The 23,350-nt window shown below is 43.2% G+C and overlaps 2 protein-coding genes across 2 annotated transcripts; both read left to right on the top strand.

The window, feature by feature from the left end:
* Nucleotides 1–909: 909 nt before the first annotated feature.
* Nucleotides 910–2,515, top strand: LOC4351471 (uncharacterized). Its single transcript, XM_015763339.3, has 2 exons — nucleotides 910–1,058; nucleotides 1,458–2,515. Exon 2 carries the CDS (start codon nucleotides 1,738–1,740, stop codon nucleotides 2,239–2,241), a length of 504 nt encoding a protein of 167 aa, XP_015618825.1. The 5' UTR covers nucleotides 910–1,058; nucleotides 1,458–1,737; the 3' UTR covers nucleotides 2,242–2,515.
* A 15,950-nt stretch (nucleotides 2,516–18,465) lies between these two features.
* On the top strand, nucleotides 18,466–23,075 carry LOC4351470 (phosphatidylinositol 4-phosphate 5-kinase 6). Its single transcript, XM_066306003.1, has 8 exons — nucleotides 18,466–20,032; nucleotides 20,276–20,443; nucleotides 20,800–20,965; nucleotides 21,049–21,165; nucleotides 21,258–21,451; nucleotides 21,789–21,884; nucleotides 21,983–22,036; nucleotides 22,417–23,075. Exons 1-8 carry the CDS (start codon nucleotides 18,714–18,716, stop codon nucleotides 22,706–22,708), a joined length of 2,406 nt encoding a protein of 801 aa, XP_066162100.1. The 5' UTR covers nucleotides 18,466–18,713; the 3' UTR covers nucleotides 22,709–23,075.
* The last annotated feature ends 275 nt before the right edge of the window (nucleotides 23,076–23,350 follow it).

Below are 23,350 nucleotides of genomic sequence, written 5' to 3'. Positions count from 1 at the left end.
TTGTGGAATGGGGATAGTATTAGTTAAGCCCCAAGTTAGCTCTAGTCTTCAAATTTTTGGCTCCGTCAATTATGCCCGTGCTTTATGAACAGGAAGGGTAATGCATTTATAAGTGAGTTGCTCTGGTGGTAATCTATCTACTCAGCTGACACTCTTCTCGTAGTTGACACTATTAGTATGGATGGTTAACCGCGTGCACTAATGTAGAATTGTAGATTGTAGAATCCAAGGCAAATCTTTTGTTTGCTGAGAATTTCTGAAGAGTTTAAGCGTCGGATGTGAATGATGTAGCTCTCCCCTCTGTGATAAGAGTTGCCAATATATGTCAGGCCACCACTATTTTGCCGGTCATGCATTGCCAAATCTAAGGGCACTCACAGTGAAGACCCTCATTTGAGGAGCCTCAGGACGTTTCCGAGGACGTGACACATCAGAAGAGTTGCACCCTTTTCGATTTTTTTTCTTTTTTTTGGGGGGTGGGAAGGGGAGGAGGTATTATACCCGGTTTTTATTGTTGAGGGAGCTGACTACGAAAATTAATTTGTAAATAAAACTTTTATATATGTGTTCTTAGCGATCTAAAAGCAAATGCTGAAAAATAAAGTTCAATGAAAAATCCTCAAAATCAAATCCAAATTTAAGGTTGAAAATTCAAATTTTGACTGATAAGCATAAGTATAAGCGAAAAGATGGGGCTTAATAAGGTGCAACAGATTAGGGAGGCAAAAATAAAGTTATTCCTATTTGAGGGAGTTAGGGTAGACTTTTGCCATGTCAAAATGTCAATGAAGCACATCAACACGATCAGGTCACACAAGCCTGAATCGTCGTCGGGTAAAAAACGGCCCGCTCGACTCATGTAATACGGCAAGAGTGTAAAGGTAGACGCCCCTCAGCCACGGAGACACCAACCCTAAAGTGTCTTGCGGTCTCGCCCCGCCGCCATCTGTGTAGTCGCCACCTCCCCACCGTCCCTCTCTTCCAAGTTCTTCCAAGTTTCAGTTCACCGGTGGAGAGATAGCTTCGGCGGAAGACAGGGAAGGAGGTCAATCTGCCGCGTAAGTTGTGCTCTTCACTCATCACTTCGTTAATTTTCTTTTCTCAGCTTGGGTGTTTGATCTTGTGATGGTGTTTTGCTCTAATTTTGCCCCCAAACTGCATTTCAATGAAGAACCGTAGATCTGTGTGTAGCAACTATATTTGGCCATTGACTTTCCTCAAAACTCCATTCCGCGACCAACAGGCACCTGCCGGATGCGGCGAGCTGCGGTGCGCCTTGTAGTGTTCTTTGTTCAAGGGCTGGGGTTGGGACTTGGGACTCCGCGAGCTCAAAGAGAGCACCTTATCTTCTGTTTTGTTTGTATAGGACTAATATATAATATTGCTTTTGGGATAAATTGCTATTGTGTTGTTAGTTTATGAGATAATTAGTTGATATGATTTTCTGTTTTGTATAGGACTAATGGAGAATATGGAGAATGAATTTCGTAGGGTCTTCAAACATGTCTCTCCAAGTGTTGTGTTAGTGGAACAAGTCGGACGGATCGACTATTACTGTATTGGTTCGATTATTTTCAGTGATAAAAAAAAACTTTCATACTCACCCAGTCCTCAATTACTTCATCTGCTGCGAATCTGTCTGTCCGTTTCTCCGATGGTTTTAAACAGTCAGCATCCCTCATTTTAAAACAAGATGTACAAGAAAGTGCAAGCGGACAATGTGAATTATGCATCTTGATGACTGATTATCATTCCAATTCCAAGACGGTGGAGTTCTTTGAAGGTGATGTTGATCATTCATATGCGGTTGCTATCGCCCCTGAGTCAAAATATTCCGTACACAACATGCCCGGTTTTATTATACATAGGTCACTTGAAGCAGCAAGCGATAGCTCTGAAAGTGTGTACAAAGGTTCTGAGGATTATTTCACTTTCGCATGCCGATATGGAGACACAAGTCCGAACCTTGTGAGCAGATTAATCACAGGTCCAGTTTTTAATCTGAATGGGCAAGTTTTAGGGATCGTTGTTGATGATATTGAGTATAAATTCTGGCCCAAGAAGCCCAGGAAGGAAGATGGTAGTCAAGAGATTATTCATGAAGATCTTTTCTATCGCGCTGGATATTTCTTAAAGGTTGCTATGCGTGTTAACAACCTTCAGCAAGACTTGAGGTCGATGGTAAAAGACAATGACTGGCAGAATGGTCTGAAGAAAATAGCTACTGAAAGAAGAGTGTAACAGCAAAAAGGAGCATGATTCCTGAGATGAACAGTAATAGTTTTTGGTCGCGATCCCTAAACTGTTTCTGCTGTAGTTTAGTTGTCTGCTAAGTACTTTGGCTTGAATCAGTCATATTTAATCGTACTGTAAGACTTTATTTGTCGCAAAGTGTTGGCTCTGCAGACTTTATATGTTTTCATTCGTACCGATCGGTTGTAATTAATTTATCAGACTTGAGGTCTTTTGTTTGGAAAAAGTTCATTTTTGTCTTAATTATCACCAAATTCAAATATCGAGCGATCTTCAGATATGCTTATTATTAGATTTGTTTTATCGTATATTTTGAATAGGAAATATTGGTTCAAACTGTTTGTGATTTTGCTATATGATTTAAAAGTTTTTAGCTGTCAAAGAGAAGATTAAACTACCAGTATTGTTTGCTACCATGTGCTTGCATGGTCATTACCGGTAACGTAAGAGCAAGTTTAATAGTATAGTCCACTATTAGCTCCAAAACATTTATAATTAATGTAATAGCCAATTTATATAATAGTTGTTTACTATACTATAATTATCTGGTCCCACTTGTCATACACACATTATATCTTGGAGTTCGTGCCGTAGCTGGCTACAGATCTGTAGCCCGCTGCTCTTCTCTCTCATCCGTTATCTCTGTAGAATATGTTTATAGCTGGCTTATAGCCTGCTATTGTACCTGCTCTAATGAGGCAAATACACATGATGTGTGGCCCACTGTCAGTCTGTCATTAGCTGTTCTAATCTAATACTATATGTCTTCCGACATATGATCCTCGTCTCCTCGATCCTCTTTTTTTTCTAGTCCCTCCTAATTCGAGCTCAACACAGATAAACATTCAGATTGCTACTTGTTGCACTTGCACCTGATCGTTGCAACAGCTGGTGAGAAAGGAAAAGGATTGGATTATACATCACCATCGGCATCTAGTTAAAAAATAACAATCAACAAGTCATTAGTGGATTACATTCACGTTTGCACAATTTACTCCCTGAATTTAAATTATTCTCCACTGGACATTTTCAAATCCAGACTATCAACATTAGCCAAATTAAGTTGTGATCCCTAATTTGCTCCAAAAATTTGTGAAAATAGAATAAGTCCAATTATATAAGATGTAAATAAATAAGTAGAGCATGCTCATCTTTCCTGGAAAATAAAGAACCCATGCAATACCTGCACATGTAATTCAAAATGGACTCCGATGATTCCCATGCAACAAGAAGCTGATCACACACATTTCGTGCACGTTTCATTAAAAAGGGCAATCATTTAAAACTCTCTTACTCTATTTGGTCAGCGTTACCACTACTAGAAAACGACTTTTAGCGACATTGGCCTTTTATTTTTCCACACGGGTATGATCCTCGCAGCCAAATATCTGCCTACGAAAATGTAAACCGAGGTGGATTTTCGTCATCCGCCTGTGAAAATCATTTTTTCTAGGCGGACCACTTAAGAGGTCTGCCTGCGAAAATACCTCTTAAGTGGTCCGCCTAGAAAATACATTAAAAAAAATCTAAGTCCTATCTTATCTTTTCCTCTACCATCTTATCCTCTCCCCACCACTCATTCCTTCCCCCCTCTCTCTCGTTTCCCTCCCCTCCCTTTCCTTCCTTCCGGCGGGAGGGGGAGGGGGGGGGGTGGGGGCGGAGGCGGAGGCGCGAGCGGAGGAGGTCGGCGGCGGTGCGGGGGGAGGGGACGGGGCCTACCGCGCGTCAACGACGATGACGACGACGACTACCGAGCGACGATGACGACGATGACTACCGCCGGCCGCGTCGTTGCCCCTTCCCTCGACCCCTCCCCTCCCAGATCCGGCGGAGGGGAAGGGCGTCGGCGGTGGCGCGGGCAGAGGGCGTTGGCTACGACGACGAAGACTACTGCAGGACGACAACAGCCCTACCGCGCGACAACGACGACTAGCGCCGGCCGCGTCGCTGGCTCGCTGCCCAACACTCCCCTCCCAGATCCGGCCGAAGGGGGGAGGGAGGCGGCGGCGGCCACCACATGCAATAGAGGAGTTCGCCGGCGACGATGACATTGTGTTTTTTTAAGTTTACATGTTCATTGATGTTAACTTGCTGTGGATTTGAATCCAATGCTTTTGTGTTGCAAGTTTATAATGTCTGTGATTGGATTTTGTTTCCTGGATGAGATTTGTGAGAATTTATGATTTGTGATTTGAAACCCTAGGGAGGGGTGGGGTTGGCGGGAAATTTTTTTGGCGCTGAGGATATTTTCGCAGGCGGGGCTACAGTAGCCCCGCATGCGAAAATAGCACCTGCAGCTCTTGGGAAGATTCGAACTACTGCCTGTTTTGGTCCGCCTGTAAAAATTAGGGATTTTTACAGTCGTTTGGATACAGGCGGAAGGTTTTGCCACCTGCGAAAATGTGTTTTGACCGCCTGGAAAAACGTTTTTTTAGTAGTGTACTACATTAGTTTGCTAAATCTATTTTCTCTGGGCTTCCACAGTTTTAGCAGCGTATATGATAGTCAATAGAAATTTGTAACAGGTAATAAACCATTCCAAAAAGTATTTCTAAAAACTGAACCTTTTGGCCATGCTAATTGAGAGTGGCTGGCGTGGCAGGCTGGCATGGCAGGACAACGCTGCCACGCCAGCTGCTTGTGGCATGGTAGAATTATTTGGCCACGGCCTGACGTGGTCAAAAGGTTCAGATTTGGAAATACGTTTTGGAACGATCTAGTAATAAAATTAAAAAAAATAAAAAAGTCTAAATAATAATAATAATAATAATAATAATAATAATAATAATAATAATAATAATAATAATCTCTGAGCTAACCTGTGACAGAAAGCAAAATTGCAAAATCACAATAGGTTGTTGCTGCAAAATGCAAAATCCTGTTTTGTGAGGCTCCTGGCTGTCACAATAGGTTGTTGAGGCTGTATTCCTGCTTATAAAAAAATCAGCCAACAATGACGAGCATGTAAATTAGTTTTGGTTGCAGCAAAAAAGCTTATTGCACAGCTATATATAGATTACAATCAAGATTGTTCAATTTTGCTATATATTTGTCGACAAATTTTCTCCTGAAAATTTGACAGATGTAATTACAATACAGTCGTAGTGTAATTACATTGTAATTTCAATGTAATTACACCACAACTACAATGTAACTTGTATGCAACTTTTAAATATCTCTCCATAACATGTTTGTTGGCGGATGGCATGAGTCCCTTCGACCGAATCTGCCGAAACCCATGGCGAAGACCACGAGCCAAGGATGATGCGAGGCGAAGGGTCGCACGAGTGCACGCCGAAGAAGGACGACTTCGCCATGCCGAAGAAGGATGACTTCGCCAGGACCGGTTCGCCCCGGCATCCAGCCCAGAGAAGGACGGCTTCGCCAGGTCCAGTTCGCCCCCGCGAGGGCCGAAGTAGCCTTCTCGGCCCACCAAGCTTAGAGGCCATAGGGCCGGCGATCGCCTGATGGCCCATCAAGGGCCCATGAGCCTCCCTTTACGTTATGTAACCCTGTAAACGTCCCTTTCATAAGGGCAACTATGTAAATTCCTCAGTACACCCTAGACCCTAGAAGTGAGAATCTGTAACGGGGCTATAAATAGCCCCCTAGGGCCATGTAATACAGGGGAGAAAATTCAAGAAATCAATATACTTCGTTTCTTTCCAACCACTGTTAAGTAACCACGTCTTTCGACGTATGCGGTTGTCGTTTCGACAACAATGTTATTTTGGTAAAATAGAGGTCATGGGAACAAATCCTCTCACGTGTGTGTTGTGACTTTTTTCTTCCTAACCTACAAAAAACTTGAAATAGATCTAACGGTTTAAAATTATGTGAAAGTTACATACAAATTACATTGCAGTTACAGTGTAATTACATGCAAGTTATAGTGTAATTACGCTACGATTGTACTGTAATTACATCTGTCAAATTTTTAGAAGAAAATTTATCGACAAATAGGTGATCCCAGATTGTTTACATGAACTTTCAACACTAAAACAGGGCTCGGGAGTTACTTTGCTCTGGTTGCTGGACCAATTAGCTTAAATGAACATCACCTTATAAGAGCTATGATTATAGTCCTAATGATTGAGGATAACTTTCTTAACACTGACCAAAACCATATGAGAGCTAATGACCCATGTATGGTCAAATCACTACTACAAAGATGGTTTTTGCATACGGGGGAGAAGGGTTTTCGCATGCGGTTGGCACAACCGCATGCACCAAATCGTCAGCGAAGATCGTGATCTTTGCATGCGGCTGGCGCAACCGCATGCAAAAATCCGATTTTCGCATGCGGGAGCTTAAGACGATCACATGCAAAGAGAAAAAATCACGAAAAAAAAATAAAATTCCAAAAATAAAAAAAAAAGCAAAAAAGAAACCCTAGCGCCGCCGCCCGAGCTCGCCAGCCGCCCCGGTTCCGCCGCCGCCCTCCCGCCCGCGCTCCCGCTTCCGCTGCCGCCCGCCCGCGCTCCCGCTCCAGCCGTCGCCGCCCGCTCGAGCTCCGGCTACCGCTGGCCGCTCCCGCCTCCGGATCCAGGCAGGACGAGGCCCGCCACCGCCGGATCTGGCCCAGCTCCTCGTGGTCGTCGTTGGCGACGGTGAGGCGGGGATGCTGGTGGCGCCGCTGCCCGCGTCGACGCCCACTCGTCGTCGTCGTCGGGGTCATCGTCATCGTCGTGGCCACCCACTCGTCGTCGTCGTCGTGGTCGTCGTCGGGATCGACGTCGTCGTCGTCGTCGTCGTCGGGGTCGACGCCGCCGCCACCACCACCACTGGGGAGGAGCGGCCGCACGCGAAGGGGAGCGTCGACGGTGCCGCCGAGACCGAGAGAGAGAGGAGAGAAAAGAGAGTGATGAGAGAAAAGAGTGAGTGAGAGAGAGGAATAGGAGGAGAGATAGAAAATATCAAGGGGAAAGAGAGAGGATAGGAGAGATTGAAAATTTTTTGAAGTGGTGAGGAGGGAAAATTTTTATTTGAAATTTCGGATAGATTTTTACGGCACTAAATCAACTCGTATGAAAAGGTTGTCAAAATCAAAGTTGTATAACACATTGAGATCTACTATTTTTCTTTTGGTCATTTCGCCATCTGTGTTTGATTGAACTATATAAAATTTGAATTTTAAAAATAAGAAATTCAAATAATTTTTCAGGTAGTAAATGATTTGAAATCAAAAAAATTGTCAAGAACAAAGTTGTAAAACACATCAAGATCTATTTTTATTTTGGTCATTTTTCTATATGACTTTGTTTCGACAGTTTGAATTTGAATTTCAAATTATGACAACTTCAAACAATATTTTCAAATACTAAATGATTTCAACTGAAAAAGTCATCAATAACAAAGTGGTATAACTTATCAAAATCTATAACTTTTATTTTGGTCATTTATTCATCCAAAAAAGTGATTTGTAAGATTATTCACAAAATGTACATATCTCTTATATAGTTTTATAAACTATAAGAGAGATATGTAAATTTTGAAAAAATGTTACCATCACTTTGTCAGATGAAGAATGACCAAAATAGAAGTTATAGATCTTCATGAGTTGTACAACTTTGTTATTGATGACTTTTTCAGCTGAAATCATTTAGTATTTAAAAATATTGTTTGAAGTTTTGAAATTCAAATTTTTAATTGATAAAACAAAGTCACAAGAAAAAATGGCCAAAATAATAGTAGTAAGAACATAATAACATGGTAGAGCATGATTTTAGAAATATTTAGGAAAAAGAATTATCCAATTTGGTGTTCATATGAGTGAGATACACTATTTTCAAAATTTTCAAAATTATTTTTGCATACGGCTGCTTAAGACGCCCGTATGGAAAAATCGATTTTTTCCATGCGGGCGCTTAAGTGAGCCACATGCACTCTTAAGAGGCCCGTATAGGAAAATCGATTTTTCCATACAGGCATCTTAAGCAGCCGTCTGAGAAAATGCTACTCGATTTTTGCAGACGCCACTAGTTATGGTCCGTTTGTAAAAATAAAGGGGTCTCGTACAGAAAAATCATTTTTGTAGTAGTGAATACAAATAAGATATGTTAACACGCTTTTACTTGCAACAATAAGGAGCATATCAAGTAACATGATTTTACATTACCATGACCATGCCTTCATGCATTAAATATATAAAAAAAACACATCTGGACAAAATCGCCAACCTTCTTTTGTTCCACAAATTAGAACTATGGAGTGAATTTAATTCTAAAAGATCATTCATGGATATTGCCATAGATGGATCATTCATGATATAGCCAATAGGATCAATAGTTAAATACACATACCTCAAACTCTCAACATGCTGGTATAGATTATCTCGACTCACTCTAGCCCAAAAACATGTTGTCTTATTGAACCTCTCCTATCCCTTAGCTTCAATAAATTGACCATGTTCTAGACAGATGGCCCTCCAATAATTGTTTTCTTCTTTTAAATAATCTTCCTTCACAAACTGCAGCAAGTATGGTACTAAAATATGTGCCATGTTAGAATTCTAGATCTGGACATCACATTTGACAGACGACCATATAATTTCATTGTAACCTTGAATGTCCACTTAAAAAAAATGAAGTTACAAACTGCGATTTTTTTAGAGATAATTGTTTCTCTGCGAACTTTAGGACCAAGAGTAGTCTCCATATCCATTCCAAGAATTTGTTTGTCTATCTTGCTGAGCGACAAATTAACTTCTAGATTACTAAAAGCATGAACACACCTGATGTAGACTGAGAAGCGGCAAGGGCACAGCAATGGTGAAGATATATATAGAAGACCATGTGCGAAATAAGAACATTTCGGTGCAGTACCGCCAATCCTATGTAAGTTATAACCCACTGAATCCTAAACCTCAACATGCAAATATACCACATTATCATCCACTAATAATTATTACATTTAAACATCATGCAAGTAAGTTATATTATCTATAATATTATAATTTATTAAATTTTAGAGTTTTAAAATGTAAGCATGTTAAGTCATAATCCCACATAATTCACATGATATTTTCAATATATTTCTTTATCATTTTTTATAATATCATATATATGTTATTTCCCTCTTCTCTCATTAAATCACATCAATAGATTGTTTTTAGTATTAGATGATTAATCTATGGTCCAAACTATCTCGAGATTAGCTCACTCATTTTCTTTTTTCATAAAGCAACATCACCTTACTATTATATTTGAATCATCATTCTATATATAATTTAAATTTAAATTATCATAAATCATATCAACTTACATAAGTTTACGTTGTCTAGTTATCTTATAGATTATTTTTACTTATTGTTATCATAATAAACTTCCGCCGCAGCACGTAGGGTTTCACCTAGTTAGTACAAGAAGCAAGACTATTTTACCAACCAAAAAACAGAAGGGGATCAGGGCCTTTGGCCGCGTTCTTTTCAGTGGTTGGGTTTGGATGATTAGCTGCACGTAAAACGAGAAACGCGATCAGCATATAATTAGTTAGTAAGTATTAATTATTAAAAATTTGAAAAATAAATTTATTTGATTTTTTAAGCATCTTATATATAGAAAATTTTCGCACAAAATATACTGTTTAGTAGTTTGAAAAGCATGCTAACGGAAAACGAGGAATATATGAACTGCATTAGAGAAAGTTTAATAGTATAACCCAACTACTAACTTCAAATCATATATAGCCAATCTAATAGCTCATTCATACAACTAGGAAGGTAGCTCGCGTATTCGTGTGGGCATGTACCGTATGTAAGACGAATTTGAGAAACTTATAGGGACAATATACCAGCAAAATAATATCTGCAATGTTTCAAAATTGTGATTGTTTTTCATGAATTTTCTTCATTAGCATCACAAAACGAATTTAATTGTTATTTGTAAAATTATCTATTGAAGATTGGGGCTGGTAACTTATGGTACCTAAGAGGCTAAGACATACTCCCTCTCTGTCCCATAAAAAATCATCTTAGATTCATAGTTAGAAGTTGACTTTTTTTTGACGGAAGGAGTATGACTCTTGAAGTTCCATATGGAAAGAGAAAAAACTTAAGTTATAAAAGATATTACATATACAACCATATATAATTAATGGTTGTACTGATTTATGTAGAAAAATTGATACTATAACAATATTATTGGATGGCAGACATCGATTGGTCATAGCTATGGATAATTTCTCATAGGAAATTATGAATATGTGTATTGTACAGGGATACAAATTAGAAAAAAATAGTAGAGGCTACGAGAAAAAACAAAATATATGACCCTCAATTTTTACTTAATTCGGTAGTCCATTATTTCTGACCATTGGATATTTAGATGATCTAACATATTGTGCATATTCCAACTAACCAAATTATTCGTCTTCCCTCATCACCAATGTTGGACATGTTAATCCGGATAAATCTATTTATCTATGATTTACATATATAAAACTTTAAGTATAATAAAATGTACACACTACTCTGCCAACGCAGCCAACGATGTGTGCGACAGGTTCGCCACGGCCGGCTTCAACGTGAACATGATCACGTATACCTGACGTAGCAGCTGCACCGGCCGCTGGTGGTGGCCTCGAACCTCCTCACCAACTTCACCGGCACGGCTGATTCCTTCGCCAGCCACCTCTGGACCATCGCCACCGACGGCGTTCTATCCCAGCTCGGCATGCTCGGCCCCTCGTCGTGTCGGCGCTCGTCCCTGCCCTCCGCCCCGCGTCGTGCAGTGCTGCTGCCGCCGCCCCGTGACGACGACTATTTAGACTACGTACGTATACGTACGTACGCACGTACTGAGGAGAGGGTGGATCTATGGGAGAAGAGGAGGGTTGTGGGATTTTTTTTTTCTAAAGATAAATATAATAGTTGAAAATAGTAGGTCTAGCGATTTATTATTACAGAATAGTGGGTCTATCGATTTATTAGAACGTCACGTGATGGCTTAATTAGGAGCGTGGCAGCTTAATAGTGTTTGTAGGAAGTTTATTGGACTTTTAGTATATAATGGATAGAGAGAAGATACTTACCTATAAACATATACTACACCATTAATATATGGTCCCATCTCTCATACACACATAACGTATTGGAGTCCGTGCTACAGCTGGCTACAAATCTATAGCCCGCTTTCCTTCTCTCTTCTCTTCTCTCCTCCACATGTGCTTACAAGCTGACTTATAGCCTACTACTGTACTCGCTCTTAGGCCCTGTTTAGATCCCACACACAAATTTTATACCCTGTCATATCGAACGTTTGAACACATGTATGAAGTATTAAATATAGGCTAAAAAATAACTAATTGCATAGAATGCGACTAATTTGCGAGATGAATCTTTTGAGCCTAATTGCTCCATGATTTGACAATGTGGTGTTACAGTAAACATTTGCTAACGACGGATTAATTAGGCTTAATAAATTAGTCTCGCGGTTTACTGACGGATTCTGTAATTAGTTTTTTTTATTAGATTCCGAACACCCCCATACGACACCATATATAATATCCGATGTGACACGCCAAAAATTTACACCCTTGAATCTAAACACCCCCTTAGATGTTTAGAACGCGGCCCAAGACATCTCTGAAATTGTGCGAGGAAACTACTGATTAAGAGATCGATTGTTGCTTCAGATTTACTATAATTCGCGCATGACCCTTCTATGGCAATTATTGCTAGTACTTCCTCTTAGAGCAAGTATAATAGTAGGCTATAAGCCAGCTAAATGTTGAGGTGGAGGAGAGAGAGAAGAAGCGGGCTGTAAACTTACAGCCGGCTTGGACACAGAAACCAAGAAACTCTGTGAGAGAGACAAGTGGACCATATATTAATTGTAAAGAGCTAACTATTATATGGGTAGGCTGAGAGAAGGCTATCAAATCTTATAGCCAACAGGTCGGCTATATTATTAGCCTTGCTCTTAAGCAGCTCCTGCGTCTCTCGTTAGCATGTAATTCAGGTCATCCAGCCATATGATCTTGCTGCACGCATGCAATTAAATCATTCAGACATGAAAGAATGCATTATCAACTTAATTAGGGACATATAGAAATTCAGTGTCAGACAGCGGTGTAGGATCGAACAAAACTAAACAAACCTACCGAAGTGTGGATAAATGGTAGAGAAAACTGAAAACCCAGAATCTTTTGTAGAATAAAAGATTTACTTCGAACGGAGTAGACGACAAAGCTCTATCGCCGCTGGTCACACCGCCCGCTTGCCGCCGGTTAGACCACCGTGTCGCCTAAGGTTAGACCGCCACATAATCAACCTTGGAGCGTTCCTTAACCTAAAACAGCCTGTTCCCTTTCATAATCCGATTGATCAGCATGGGCTTCCCACACCTCCGAGGCCTCGGAAAAGCAGTAGTCAGGGAGAGGCTTCGTATCGGAAACGTCAAAATCCAGATTAAGGCCGTGGCGATGGATTGGAGAAGAAGACGACGACGGATGAGGGATGTGTAGGGGCGGGGAGGGATTCCTATCTCTCGCCCGCGGCCCAGCAACAGAGGTCGCGCGACGCCGCACCCCCCCCCCCTTCCCCCGCTTTTTTTTTCGATTTTCTCATTTCTTTTCGTGTTATTTTCTGATTTTTTTTTAATCTTCAACACATGTTTTCAAATCTTTACTTAAAAGTTTTCAAATCTCTAGTCGAAAGTTTTTAAAATTTGTCTTACAAATTTAAATTTCGAGTTGAAAATTTTTAAAGTTTGAGTTGAAAGTTTTAAAAATTTGAATTTAAAGTATAAATATTGAGTCGAAAGTTTTTAAATTTCGAGTTAAAAATTCTAAAAGTAAGTTTAGAGTTTCAAATTTTAAGTTGAAAGTTTTAAATTTATATAGGACTTTTAATTTTTCAATAGAAAGTTTTAAATCGGAAAACACGCACGGGCTTTCCAGGGTGGGGGGTTGCCGGTTAGGAGCCTCTTTCTAGAGCAATGCTACATGTACTAATTTTTTCTTACTAAACTTTTACTAACAATTATCTCAACCATTTAATTTACGTAGATGAAAGTTATAAAAAATCTAGATGCCACATAGCATGACACAACAGTATTAGTAATAATTTAGTACGTATAGCCTTTTCCCTCTAGTAGATATCACACTATACATGAGCAGATGAGCTCTCAAGGATCGAATTCCCTATAGATCTGTCGACAGATTTTCAGTTAAACATTATAATTATAATTACATTGTAATTTTAGTTTACTATCACTATATACCTTCAATATAAACTTTTTTTCCCTTGAACCAACTTGGCTTAATTGCTTTATGGTGTACGGTTAACAGGGCAGTGCAACTAGAGCTCTTCGAATCAATCCCCGCTATGCACGCACTTGTGTTTTTATCCATCGTATTAGTTAGCACAAATCTCCACGCAAATCATATGGCCTAAAAATCGATAAATCTTTAACTGAAAATCTGTCGACAGATCGATAGCGAATTCGTTTCTTTTTCACACGCATACTTTTCAAACAGCTAAACAAAGTATTTTTTCATTCTTTTTAAAAAATAGATAATACTTAATTAATTATATGCCAAGAAGTTTTATGTGCGTGTGAGATTAGTTTCCCAAACCACGTGATACGTACAATCCAATACTACTCGTTGCTCTCTGTATCAGGCGCTCTTACTACTCCCTCCGTTTCAAAATATTTGACACCATTAACATTTTAGTACGTGTTTGACCATTCGTCTTATTAAAAAAATTAAGTAATTATTTATTCTTTTCATATCATTTGATTCATTGTTAAATATATTTTCATGTACACATATAGTTTTATATATTTCACAAATTTTTTTTTAAATAAGACGAACGGTTAAACATGTGCTAAAAAGTCAACGGTGTCAAATATTTTGAAACGGAGGGAGTATTTCTTACTATCCGGGCGGCATGCTGAGAGGGTGGCGGCGGGGCACAGTCCCCGCAACAATCTCAGAATCCGGTACGGGGGACAAAGAGGTGAAACTGGCAACGGCGGTAGGGAGCTCCGGCATGGGTGGCCGCGCATCCGATGTCAGCGTCAATGGATCCAGCTCCCCCTGTCTGGATAAGGTGCCCTTGCGCCGGATCTGGCAGGGGCCGTGGCCGGCACCGCGGGGGCGCAAAGCTGGCGTGGCCGGAAGCGGCGATCAAGGCCGTGCGTGGCGGCGCGATGGGGCACGGAGGAGGTCAAGCGGCGCACGTTGCTGAGCGATGCGTGTTAGACACGGGAGCTGGCGGCCAGAGTGGTGGGTGTGGTGGATTTGGCCCTCCAGTGGCTAGATCAGGAGCGGGCAGCGACAAAGCTCATGGCGAGCAGGCGGCTCCAACTACGTTGCTTCTCGCAACGGTGGCGGAGCTCGCGGCGACTGCAGACGGGTGGAAGCGTGGGGTGGAGTGCGGAAGCGCTCCCGTGGTCGGTGGCGGAGGAGGACGACAGCGTAAGCGATGGTTGCACGACACGACCGTCGGCGAGGCCGAAGGCATGGAGGCCGTCACCGTGAGGCCAGCGTAGGCGTGGGCAATGTCAGTGAGGCCGGCACAGATGACGCCATGGAGGCTGTCATGGCGAGTCCGGTGGCGGTGATGGTGGCTAGCCGATGAGGCGCACGACGAGCATGGTGTGATGGCTTGTGGCTGGCGAGCGCGGCGCGGAGGTTGAAGCGGTGTGGCAGCTGTGGTGGGCCTGCAGCGGCGAGGCTACAGCCATGGGAGGTCGGAGGTGACAGTGATGCGACCAAGCGGCTCGTCAAGAGCAACCTGGTTGAGGCGGCAACGCCATGAGGTGGGAGTCGAAGGCTGCGCCGATCTCATCTCCTGGCGTCAGTCCTCTTGCAGCGGTGGCTTGCCACCGCCAAGATGGCCACTAGGGGTGGGCATATTTAGACCGAACGGAAGAACCGAACCGAAAAGATCGAGACCAAGAAATTCGGTTATCTGTTCGGTCCCAGTCCTTAAAAGACCGAATTTATTTCGGACATTTCGGTTATTGGGCTCGGTTAACCGAATTAACCGAAATGACTGAAATTTTGGCCCAATAGACCTAGGAAGCCCAATAAACCCACTAAAACAAACCCTAGAAGTGATACAACCCTACCAGTCTACCACCACAGCCGTCTACCGCACTCCTCCAGTCCCCACCGCGCTGCCGCCGCCTCCTTCAGCCCCCACCGCCGCCGCCGCCTCCTCCAGCCCCCACCGCCCCGCTCCCTCTTCCAGCCTCCACCGCACCGCCGCCGCCGCCTCCGATCTCCGCCGCGCCACCGCCGCCGTCCTCCACCGCGCCGCGGCCAACGCCTCCGCCCTCCACCGCGCCGACGATGCCTCCGTCCTCCACCGCGCCGGCGACACCTCTAGCAAATTTTTTCGTTCCAAACTTTCTCCTCAAAAATTTTGGTCAGACCGAGACCGAGACCGAGACCGAATTTGCCGGTCCTGAGTTTTTTTGGATGAAATTCGGTCCTGAGTTTGCAAAGACCGAACTGATCGAAAAACCGAAGACCGAGACCGAATTTTTCGGTCTGACCAAATGCCCACCCCTAATGGCCACACTAGACGTGCCAGTGCCCCGGGGGGGGGGAGGGGATCCATCCTTCTCTTTCACCCTTTCCCTCTCCAACTTGCCCGCGTGGATGGATCTGGAGCGCATCGAAGGTTAAGACCTTACTCTGATGGCCGGCCAACGGCACGGTGGCTGCGCATTAAGGGAGATTAGCTGGTGATGGATGCTATATTTGACGGGCACTCGTTGACGCGGGAGAGTAGGAAAGCAATGGGTGAAGGCCTAGCCTCTGGGCCGGCAATGGCAATGCTTGTGAGCGTCGCTTTCTCCCTTCGGGTGTTGTTACACTTTACTCCTTCTCCATTGGTTTCTTTAGGTGCGAAGCATCTAGGCCCCCATCATTGATTTTGGTAATTAATGACAAGCGCTAATTGTGGACTAACTATTTTCTTGAGTTATACATTTTGAGTTAGGACCACGTGATATGTATGCATGGATGATCACCGGGGACTAAATTCAATGGTGCAAAGCAAAAGGAACAAAGATGGTAAAACTAGAGGTTTTATTTTAAGTGATCGATGAGTTGGGCGATCAAAATTTGCTAGTTTTATTCATAGCTTTGTCGTACTATAAAGAGGGGTAATGACCTAAACAAAGAGATGATAAAAATGCCACATTAGATCATTTGCATTTAGACTTGGTTCACAATTAAAATTGATTTACTTCTCTATCTAATGCCGGTCTGACCGAGGGCCTAATGCCGATCTAACTGGCAGGTGTTGGCCGGTCTAACCGATGGGACCTTGCCAGTCTGACCGGCTGGCCTAGTACCGGTGGTCGGCCTCTGGGCGAAAAACCCAAGCCCCAGAGCCACAGCCAGTCGGTCTGATCGGCCGCCCTATGGCGGTTTGACCGGCTCCCGTGTGTCTGTGCATTTAATGCACTGCAACGGCTAGTTTTCTAGCCGTTGCAAAGTAGTCCGGTCTGACTGGCGACCCTATGGCAGCCTGACCGGCAATGCACTGAGTTGGGGATTATGACCCACACGGCTAGTTTTTGTGGGTGGGAGTATAAATACTCCCCCACCAACAGCAAGGAGCTCTCTTGGCACTTGCTTCACTTGCATATACCCCTTGTACACTCTCTCACACTCTCTAGTGCTTGTGTTCATCCATTTAGTGTGATTGAGGGTTGATTAGCCAATAGTGAAGTGCATTTGATTCATTGTAGAGCTAGTGTGGCACTTGATCATCTCCGAGCCAGGTCATTGCTTGTTACTCTTGGAGTTTGCCGCCTCCTAGATGGCTTGTGGAGGTGTTGCCTGGTGACCTCTCCAAGGAGATTGTGGAGAAGGCCCGGCGCCGGTTGTGAGTGGTTTGAAGTTCACCACCTTCGGAGTAAAGGAAGAACTACCCCTAGTAATTAAGGCTCGGGTAGTCCACTTCGTGGGTCGGCTCCCACCTTACCCACCCCTTGACAAAGGGGGCTTGCGGTGGCTTCGTGGTTTTGAGCGGTGAAGTTGGGCTCGCCTCAATGGGAAGTAGGAAACCGGCGAGTTTCCGAACCTCAGGTGAAAAACTCCTTCTCTCTTGTCTCATTTGCTTATTCTATTTATATTTGTGCAATTTACTTTCATAGAGACATATTTAAACCCATATCACCCTACGATTGCAAAACTTATATTATGTGTGCAATTTACTTTCACATATACATATTTGAGGCCGTATCACCCTAGGATTACAAAACATAACTTAGTTTCTTAGTTAACCTTGTATCTCACCAAGCCTAACAACTTAGGTTAGTTTTGAGTATGTGTCATTTAGTTTTAAATCGCCTATTCACCCCCAACTAGGCGACATCACGATCCTACAAGGTGAAAACCATAACCTGGTTTTTTAGAACGGGCAACGACGGCACTCTTGGCATCGCCACCTCCTTGGAGGCGTTGTTTAGAAGATTCATTCGTGTTGTGTGCCTGTTAGGCTTTTCAGTAGCAGGATCAAGCGCAGACGCGTGGTGTGGTTGTATTTTCCTTTTCCTTACTATAGTCTCCCAGTAATGTAGACCTTTTTTTCTTGTTATATATCAATATAAACGTCATAATATCTTGTACCGATTTCACCGTACATGAATGTCGCGGTTGCTGTTTTTGATGGTCGTTGAGACAGATAGTTTGGTACTATCAGATTTCAGTTCCGTAGCTCCTGGATCATGATAGCATCAGTTTCATCATCAGTTGGTCTGCGATTTCATCGTAGGCTAATAAATAGTACTTCTTCTTCTTCTGTACCCTAATATATATAAGAGATTTCGATATTTTGCTTACACTGTTTGACTACTCATCTTATTTAAAAAATTTGTGCAAATATAAAAAGTAATTTAGATAATAAAATAAATAAAAAAATAAAAAATAATTCTAAATTTTTTTTAAATAAGACAAATGATAAATAGTGCAAGCAAAATATCAGAACCTCTTCTATCAGGAGAGGGAGGAAGTATGTGACATGTTCTAGCCTTTTGGAAAGGAGAATCTACTGTTTGACCTGAGCATCTGAACAGTGCGAGCCCCAAAACTGAAGTCAACCTGGTGAATCTTGGGAAGACAAATGATGCCTTTTGCCATGGAAAAACATTTCAAAAGTCCCCAAGACCGAAGCAGAAATGGAGATGCTACTACTGCTATTTGTCTCTTTGGCCTATTTTTAGAGCGCTCATGTCTTTCTGCCTCACCGCTGCCTCTGCCTCCTTCCAAATGCTTCGCCCCCCGAGCTCTCCTCGGCGTGCGCGGCGCAGCGCCATCCACCCCGACAACTCCTCCCAACCCCCAACCTATCCAAACACATTTTCTTGCCCGCCCCTGCAGCTCCCTCCACCGCGCCACCCATCCATCGCCAGCCATGCACACCCTCGCTCTGACGACCCTGTCACGTTGAGCTACGCTCGGAGGAGGACGCCACGACGGCGACCGGGAAGAAGATGAACCCGCTCCCTCCCCCGGCCAGCCGGCTGTGGGAGGCGAGCATCCGCAAGCTCAAGTACTCCACCATCCTCCGCGGCTCCGTCGTCCCCTCCGGCGCCGCCTTCGATGGTGCGGCGGCGGCGGCCACCGGAGGTGACCCCGTCACGCTCACCCCAAGCCTCTCCGTCAGCTCCTCCACCTCCAACACCATCTACCAGTACGAAGACGGCGACGACGACATCGACTCCGTCCTCGACGACGTCGACACCGACGACGACGACGTCGACGAGGCGTCCCTCGGCGAGCCCAGCCACTCCGACCAGCTGCTGCCCAGCGGAGACTTCTACCAGGGCGACCTGCGCGGCGACCTCCCCCACGGCGCCGGCAAGTATCTCTGGACGGACGGCAGCATGTACGAGGGGTCGTGGCGCGGCGGCCGCGCGGCCGGGCGCGGCAAGTTCTCGTGGTCGTCGGGCGCCATCTACGAGGGCGACCTCGCCGGCGGGTACATGCACGGCCAAGGAACCTACATCGGCGAGCTCGGGGACACGTTCGCCGGGCTGTGGGCGAACAACCTCCGGCACGGCCGCGGCACGCAGGCGTACGTCAACGGCGACGTGTACGACGGCCACTGGCGCGACGGGCTGCAGGATGGGCACGGCCGGTACATCTGGCGCGGCGGCCACGAGTACATCGGGACGTGGAAGGCCGGCGAGATGCACGGCCGCGGGACGGTGATATGGGCGGACGGCGACCGGTACGACGGCGCGTGGGAGGACGCCAAGCCCAAGGGGCAGGGCACGTTCCGGTGGTCCGACGGCGGGATGTACATCGGCCTGTGGTGCCAGGAGTCCGGCGAGACGCAGGGCAAGGGCGTGTACTACCCGCCGTCCGGTGGCCCGGCGGTGCCGTTGCCCCGGGAACCCAAGGAGGTGATCACGAAGCTGCTCGAGGAGCTGGAGATGTCCGAGGGGAAGACGGTGTCGCTGCTGCCGTCGCAGAAGGTGCTGACATGGCCCGGGGTGGAGCCCGTGACGAAGAAGCCGGTGTGGCGGCCGCCGGAGGTCGCCGCTGACCAAGGGATGTGGCGGCCGCCGGAGGTCGGAGCTGACCAAGGGAGGAGGTCGAGCAGGAGGAACAGCATGTCGTCCGACATTGACAGCCTGGTTGAGGGGGAGGACGGCGGCGAGGAGACTCGCAACGACAGGTCATGGGTGCGGACACCGTCGTGTATGCGCGCGCCCACGCTGCCGAAGCCGGGGAAGAAGCAGGGGGAGACCATCTCCAAGGGCCACAAGAACTACGAACTGATGCTCAACTTGCAGCTGGGTATCAGGTGAGATGATTTGCTTCATGTCCACTAATGTTATTACACATGTTGACTAATTGACACTTTTAAGATATGGTAATTAAGAATTTGCAATTTGTTGTCTATGACATGTGAGTCCAATAGCAAGAATCACTTGTAAGAATGACAAATAGTTAATTATTCTGTCATTGGTGTTTTCTGAATGCTGATGCATTGGTCTTCTAAATTCGATGCATTGACATTTGCTGTTCATATTATTTGGGGATACAGACATGCTGTAGGAAGGCAGTCAGCTCCTGCTTCATTGGATCTTAAATCATCAGCATTTGATCCGAAAGAGAAGGTGTGGACAAGATTTCCTCCTGAAGGATCAAAGCATACTCCTCCTCACCAGTCATGTGATTTCCGGTGGAAGGACTACTGTCCATTGGTTTTCAGGTCAGTATATTAAGATACTGTAATATATGGTCATTCTTTTAGATTTATAATATATTGACGTGCAAAGATTTTGAGATACTGTAATATATGGTCATTCTTATAGATTTCTAATATATTGACGTGCAAAGATTTTGAGTGTTCAAAAAAAAATTGATAAGTTTTTTAGATAAGGAAGGTAAATTACATCCCCAGCCTCTACATCCAGGATGCAATATGTCATTAAATGTACCGTTCAAAAAAATGTGTCATTAAATGTTCCTTCTTTATTTTGTCCTACAGAGAGTAACTTCATTCTCTTAACTGTTGCTGGAAGCTTCAAAACCTGTGTTGATTTGTTCATGTATAATTCACCACAGGACTTTGCGCAAGCTCTTTGATGTTGACCCAGGAGACTACATGCTCTCCATTTGCGGGGATGATGCACTGCTGGAGCTTTCATCTCCCGGTAAAAGTGGAAGTTTCTTTTATTTCACCAATGATGACAAGTACATGATCAAAACAATGAAGAAAGCAGAAGTTAAAGTAAGCTCCATTCTTCCTTGTTTAGCTAATTTAGAAGAGATTCAACATTTCCTGTTGCATTTATGTTTTTTTTTTATGATCAGGTACTTCTGAGGATGCTTCCAGCCTATTATAAACATGTTCGATCTTTTGATAATACTCTAGTAACAAAATTTTTTGGCCTGCATTGTGTTAAAATTACAGGAGCTATTCAGAAAAAGGTTAGCAAATGCTATGATCAATTGATCAAACTGTCATAAGAAAAATTGATGCCTGACAAATGCTCAGATTTTGTTACCGTTGATAAGTACAGGTTCGGTTTGTTATAATGGGGAATCTTTTCTGCTCCAACTATTCAATCCACAGACGCTTTGATTTGAAAGGATCATCACATGGTCGCACAACGGACAAACCCCTCGATCAAATTGATGAGACTACCACTTTGAAGGACCTTGATCTAAATTTCATTTTCCGGTTAGAGGGATCATGGTATGAAGATTTCTGCAGGTATTTTTGCTCTCCCCAAATTGCATATATAGAGTGTTTCCCTTTCTCTATTTACTACTACCTCCGTTTCAGGTTATAAGACTTTCCAGCATTACTCACATTCATATAAATATTAATGAATCTAGACACACATATATGTCTAGATTCATTAACATCTATATGAATATGGGCAATGCTAGAAAGTCTTATAATATGAAACGGAGGAAGTACTTGTACTAAAAATTCATTTGTCCAAAAAGTACAAGGAAAGTATATTTGAGGTTCCAAAGCCAATCTGTGTCAGCAGACATTTTTAAAAATATATGCAAGCAATCATTTGTTTGTTTTTTCGTACCAGGCAAGTGGACAAAGATTGTGAGTTTCTGGAGCAAGAGAGAATTATGGATTACAGTCTTCTGGTTGGCGTTCACTTCAAAGACCGATGCAAAGATATGTTCACACTATAGTGATTGTTTCGAATACTTATAAATTTTTTAGGAGATGCATTTTAAGTCATGGGCCTGAAAATACTTTTTTCTTGGTTACAGACAGCAGCAGTCCTGACAACGAGACAACTCAAACTGCTCTTGAAGATGAGGAAAAAAGGTAGTGTATTTTCAGGATGCATTTGCGTCTAAAACATGGTTATATAGGCTATTTTCAGTTAAATACAATCATATATGTTTCAAAAATGCAAACACATTGTTTTCTTAAAGATTTTAGAACGTGGTGAACTTTTTCATCTATATATCAGCTGCTATTCTTCAACAATTCGTTCATTCAAAAAGAAAGAAGTGCCACTGCTTTCATCTGAAGAAGCTCCATCTTTCAGGACACCACAAAAGAAGCTTTCACAACAGCAGTTTCTCTGTTCTACCTAGCCTTCTTTATACTGCATTAGCAACGTCTGTATTATATGCACTTTGAAAGTTAAAACAGAAAAATATCAACTCCAAAGAAGTAACACACTACTTATAATTTTGCAGAAAAGCACCAGTCAAGCTAGGGATTGGCATGCCCTCAAGGGTGGAGAATGTTGTGAAGAATCCTGAAAGCGAATCCCAGCTCATTGGCGAACCAACAGGGGAATTCCAGGACGTTATCCTGTTCTTTGGAATCATTGATATCCTACAAGACTATGATATCAGCAAGAAGCTTGAGCATGCCTACAAATCCATGCAATATGATCCCAACTCCATATCGGCTGTTGATCCAAAGCAATACTGCAAAAGGTTCAGGGACTTCATTTACAGGGCTTTTAGTGAAGACGTACAGTAAATACGTCATTAACAAAAGGGAACACTCTTAACTCTTAACTCAAGAAAGCATAACGACCAGCCGATGGATGTTTTTTTTGGCCATTCCAGGACTATTTTGTAGGTAAGATCATTCATTCATTATGTTGTAGATGGCAATACGTAATTAGTCTGACGGTTTCTGCCCCTGGTGGGTGTATAGATTTTGTACATTTCCCAAATCTTTTCATGTGTAATTACTAATTAGAAGTAGTGTACTTGTACTCATGTCAATTGACATGAAAAGGATGTAGGACAGAAATTGTTGACCATGTAACAGTTCTTTCATTTTTGTTTTACTTATTTCCTCTTGTAGCAAAATAGTTGTTATATGAGCAATACTTAATCAATTTAACCGTCCAGTAGTCGGTAATGTTTTTTTTTCTTTTTAATGGAACTACTTACAAGATAATTGTAAATTTCTTAGTGAAGTTTTTTTTTGACGGGAAATTTCTTAGAGTTTATTAGTTATGTTACAAGATATTATTCAAAAAGAAAAAAAGAGTAACTATCCGGTGCTTCTATTAGGCTGTGTTCATTCTACCTTGTTCCCAACCCCCTCCCTCGTTTTCCGCGCGCACGCTTTTCAAACTGCTAAACGGTGTGTTTTTTACAAAAAGTTTAT

Source organism: Oryza sativa, chromosome 12, assembly GCF_034140825.1.
Source record: "Oryza sativa Japonica Group chromosome 12, ASM3414082v1".
NCBI classification, from domain to species: Eukaryota; Viridiplantae; Streptophyta; class Magnoliopsida; order Poales; family Poaceae; genus Oryza; species Oryza sativa.
The sequence above is the reverse complement of the archived record's forward strand: the minus strand, read 5'-3'. Positions and strand labels throughout refer to the sequence as shown.

Bases quoted from the DNA above. Each gene is read 5' to 3' on its own strand.
- LOC4351471 (XM_015763339.3), top strand. From the start codon at position 1,738: ATGACTGATTATCATTCCAATTCCAAGACGGTGGAGTTCTTTGAAGGT.
- LOC4351470 (XM_066306003.1), top strand. From the start codon at position 18,714: ATGAACCCGCTCCCTCCCCCGGCCAGCCGGCTGTGGGAGGCGAGCATC. The intron at 21,452-21,788 runs GTATTTTTGCTC...TTTTCGTACCAG, and splicing joins TGGTATGAAGATTTCTGCAG to GCAAGTGGACAAAGATTGTG. The intron at 21,885-21,982 runs GTTCACACTATA...GGTTACAGACAG, and splicing joins AAAGACCGATGCAAAGATAT to CAGCAGTCCTGACAACGAGA.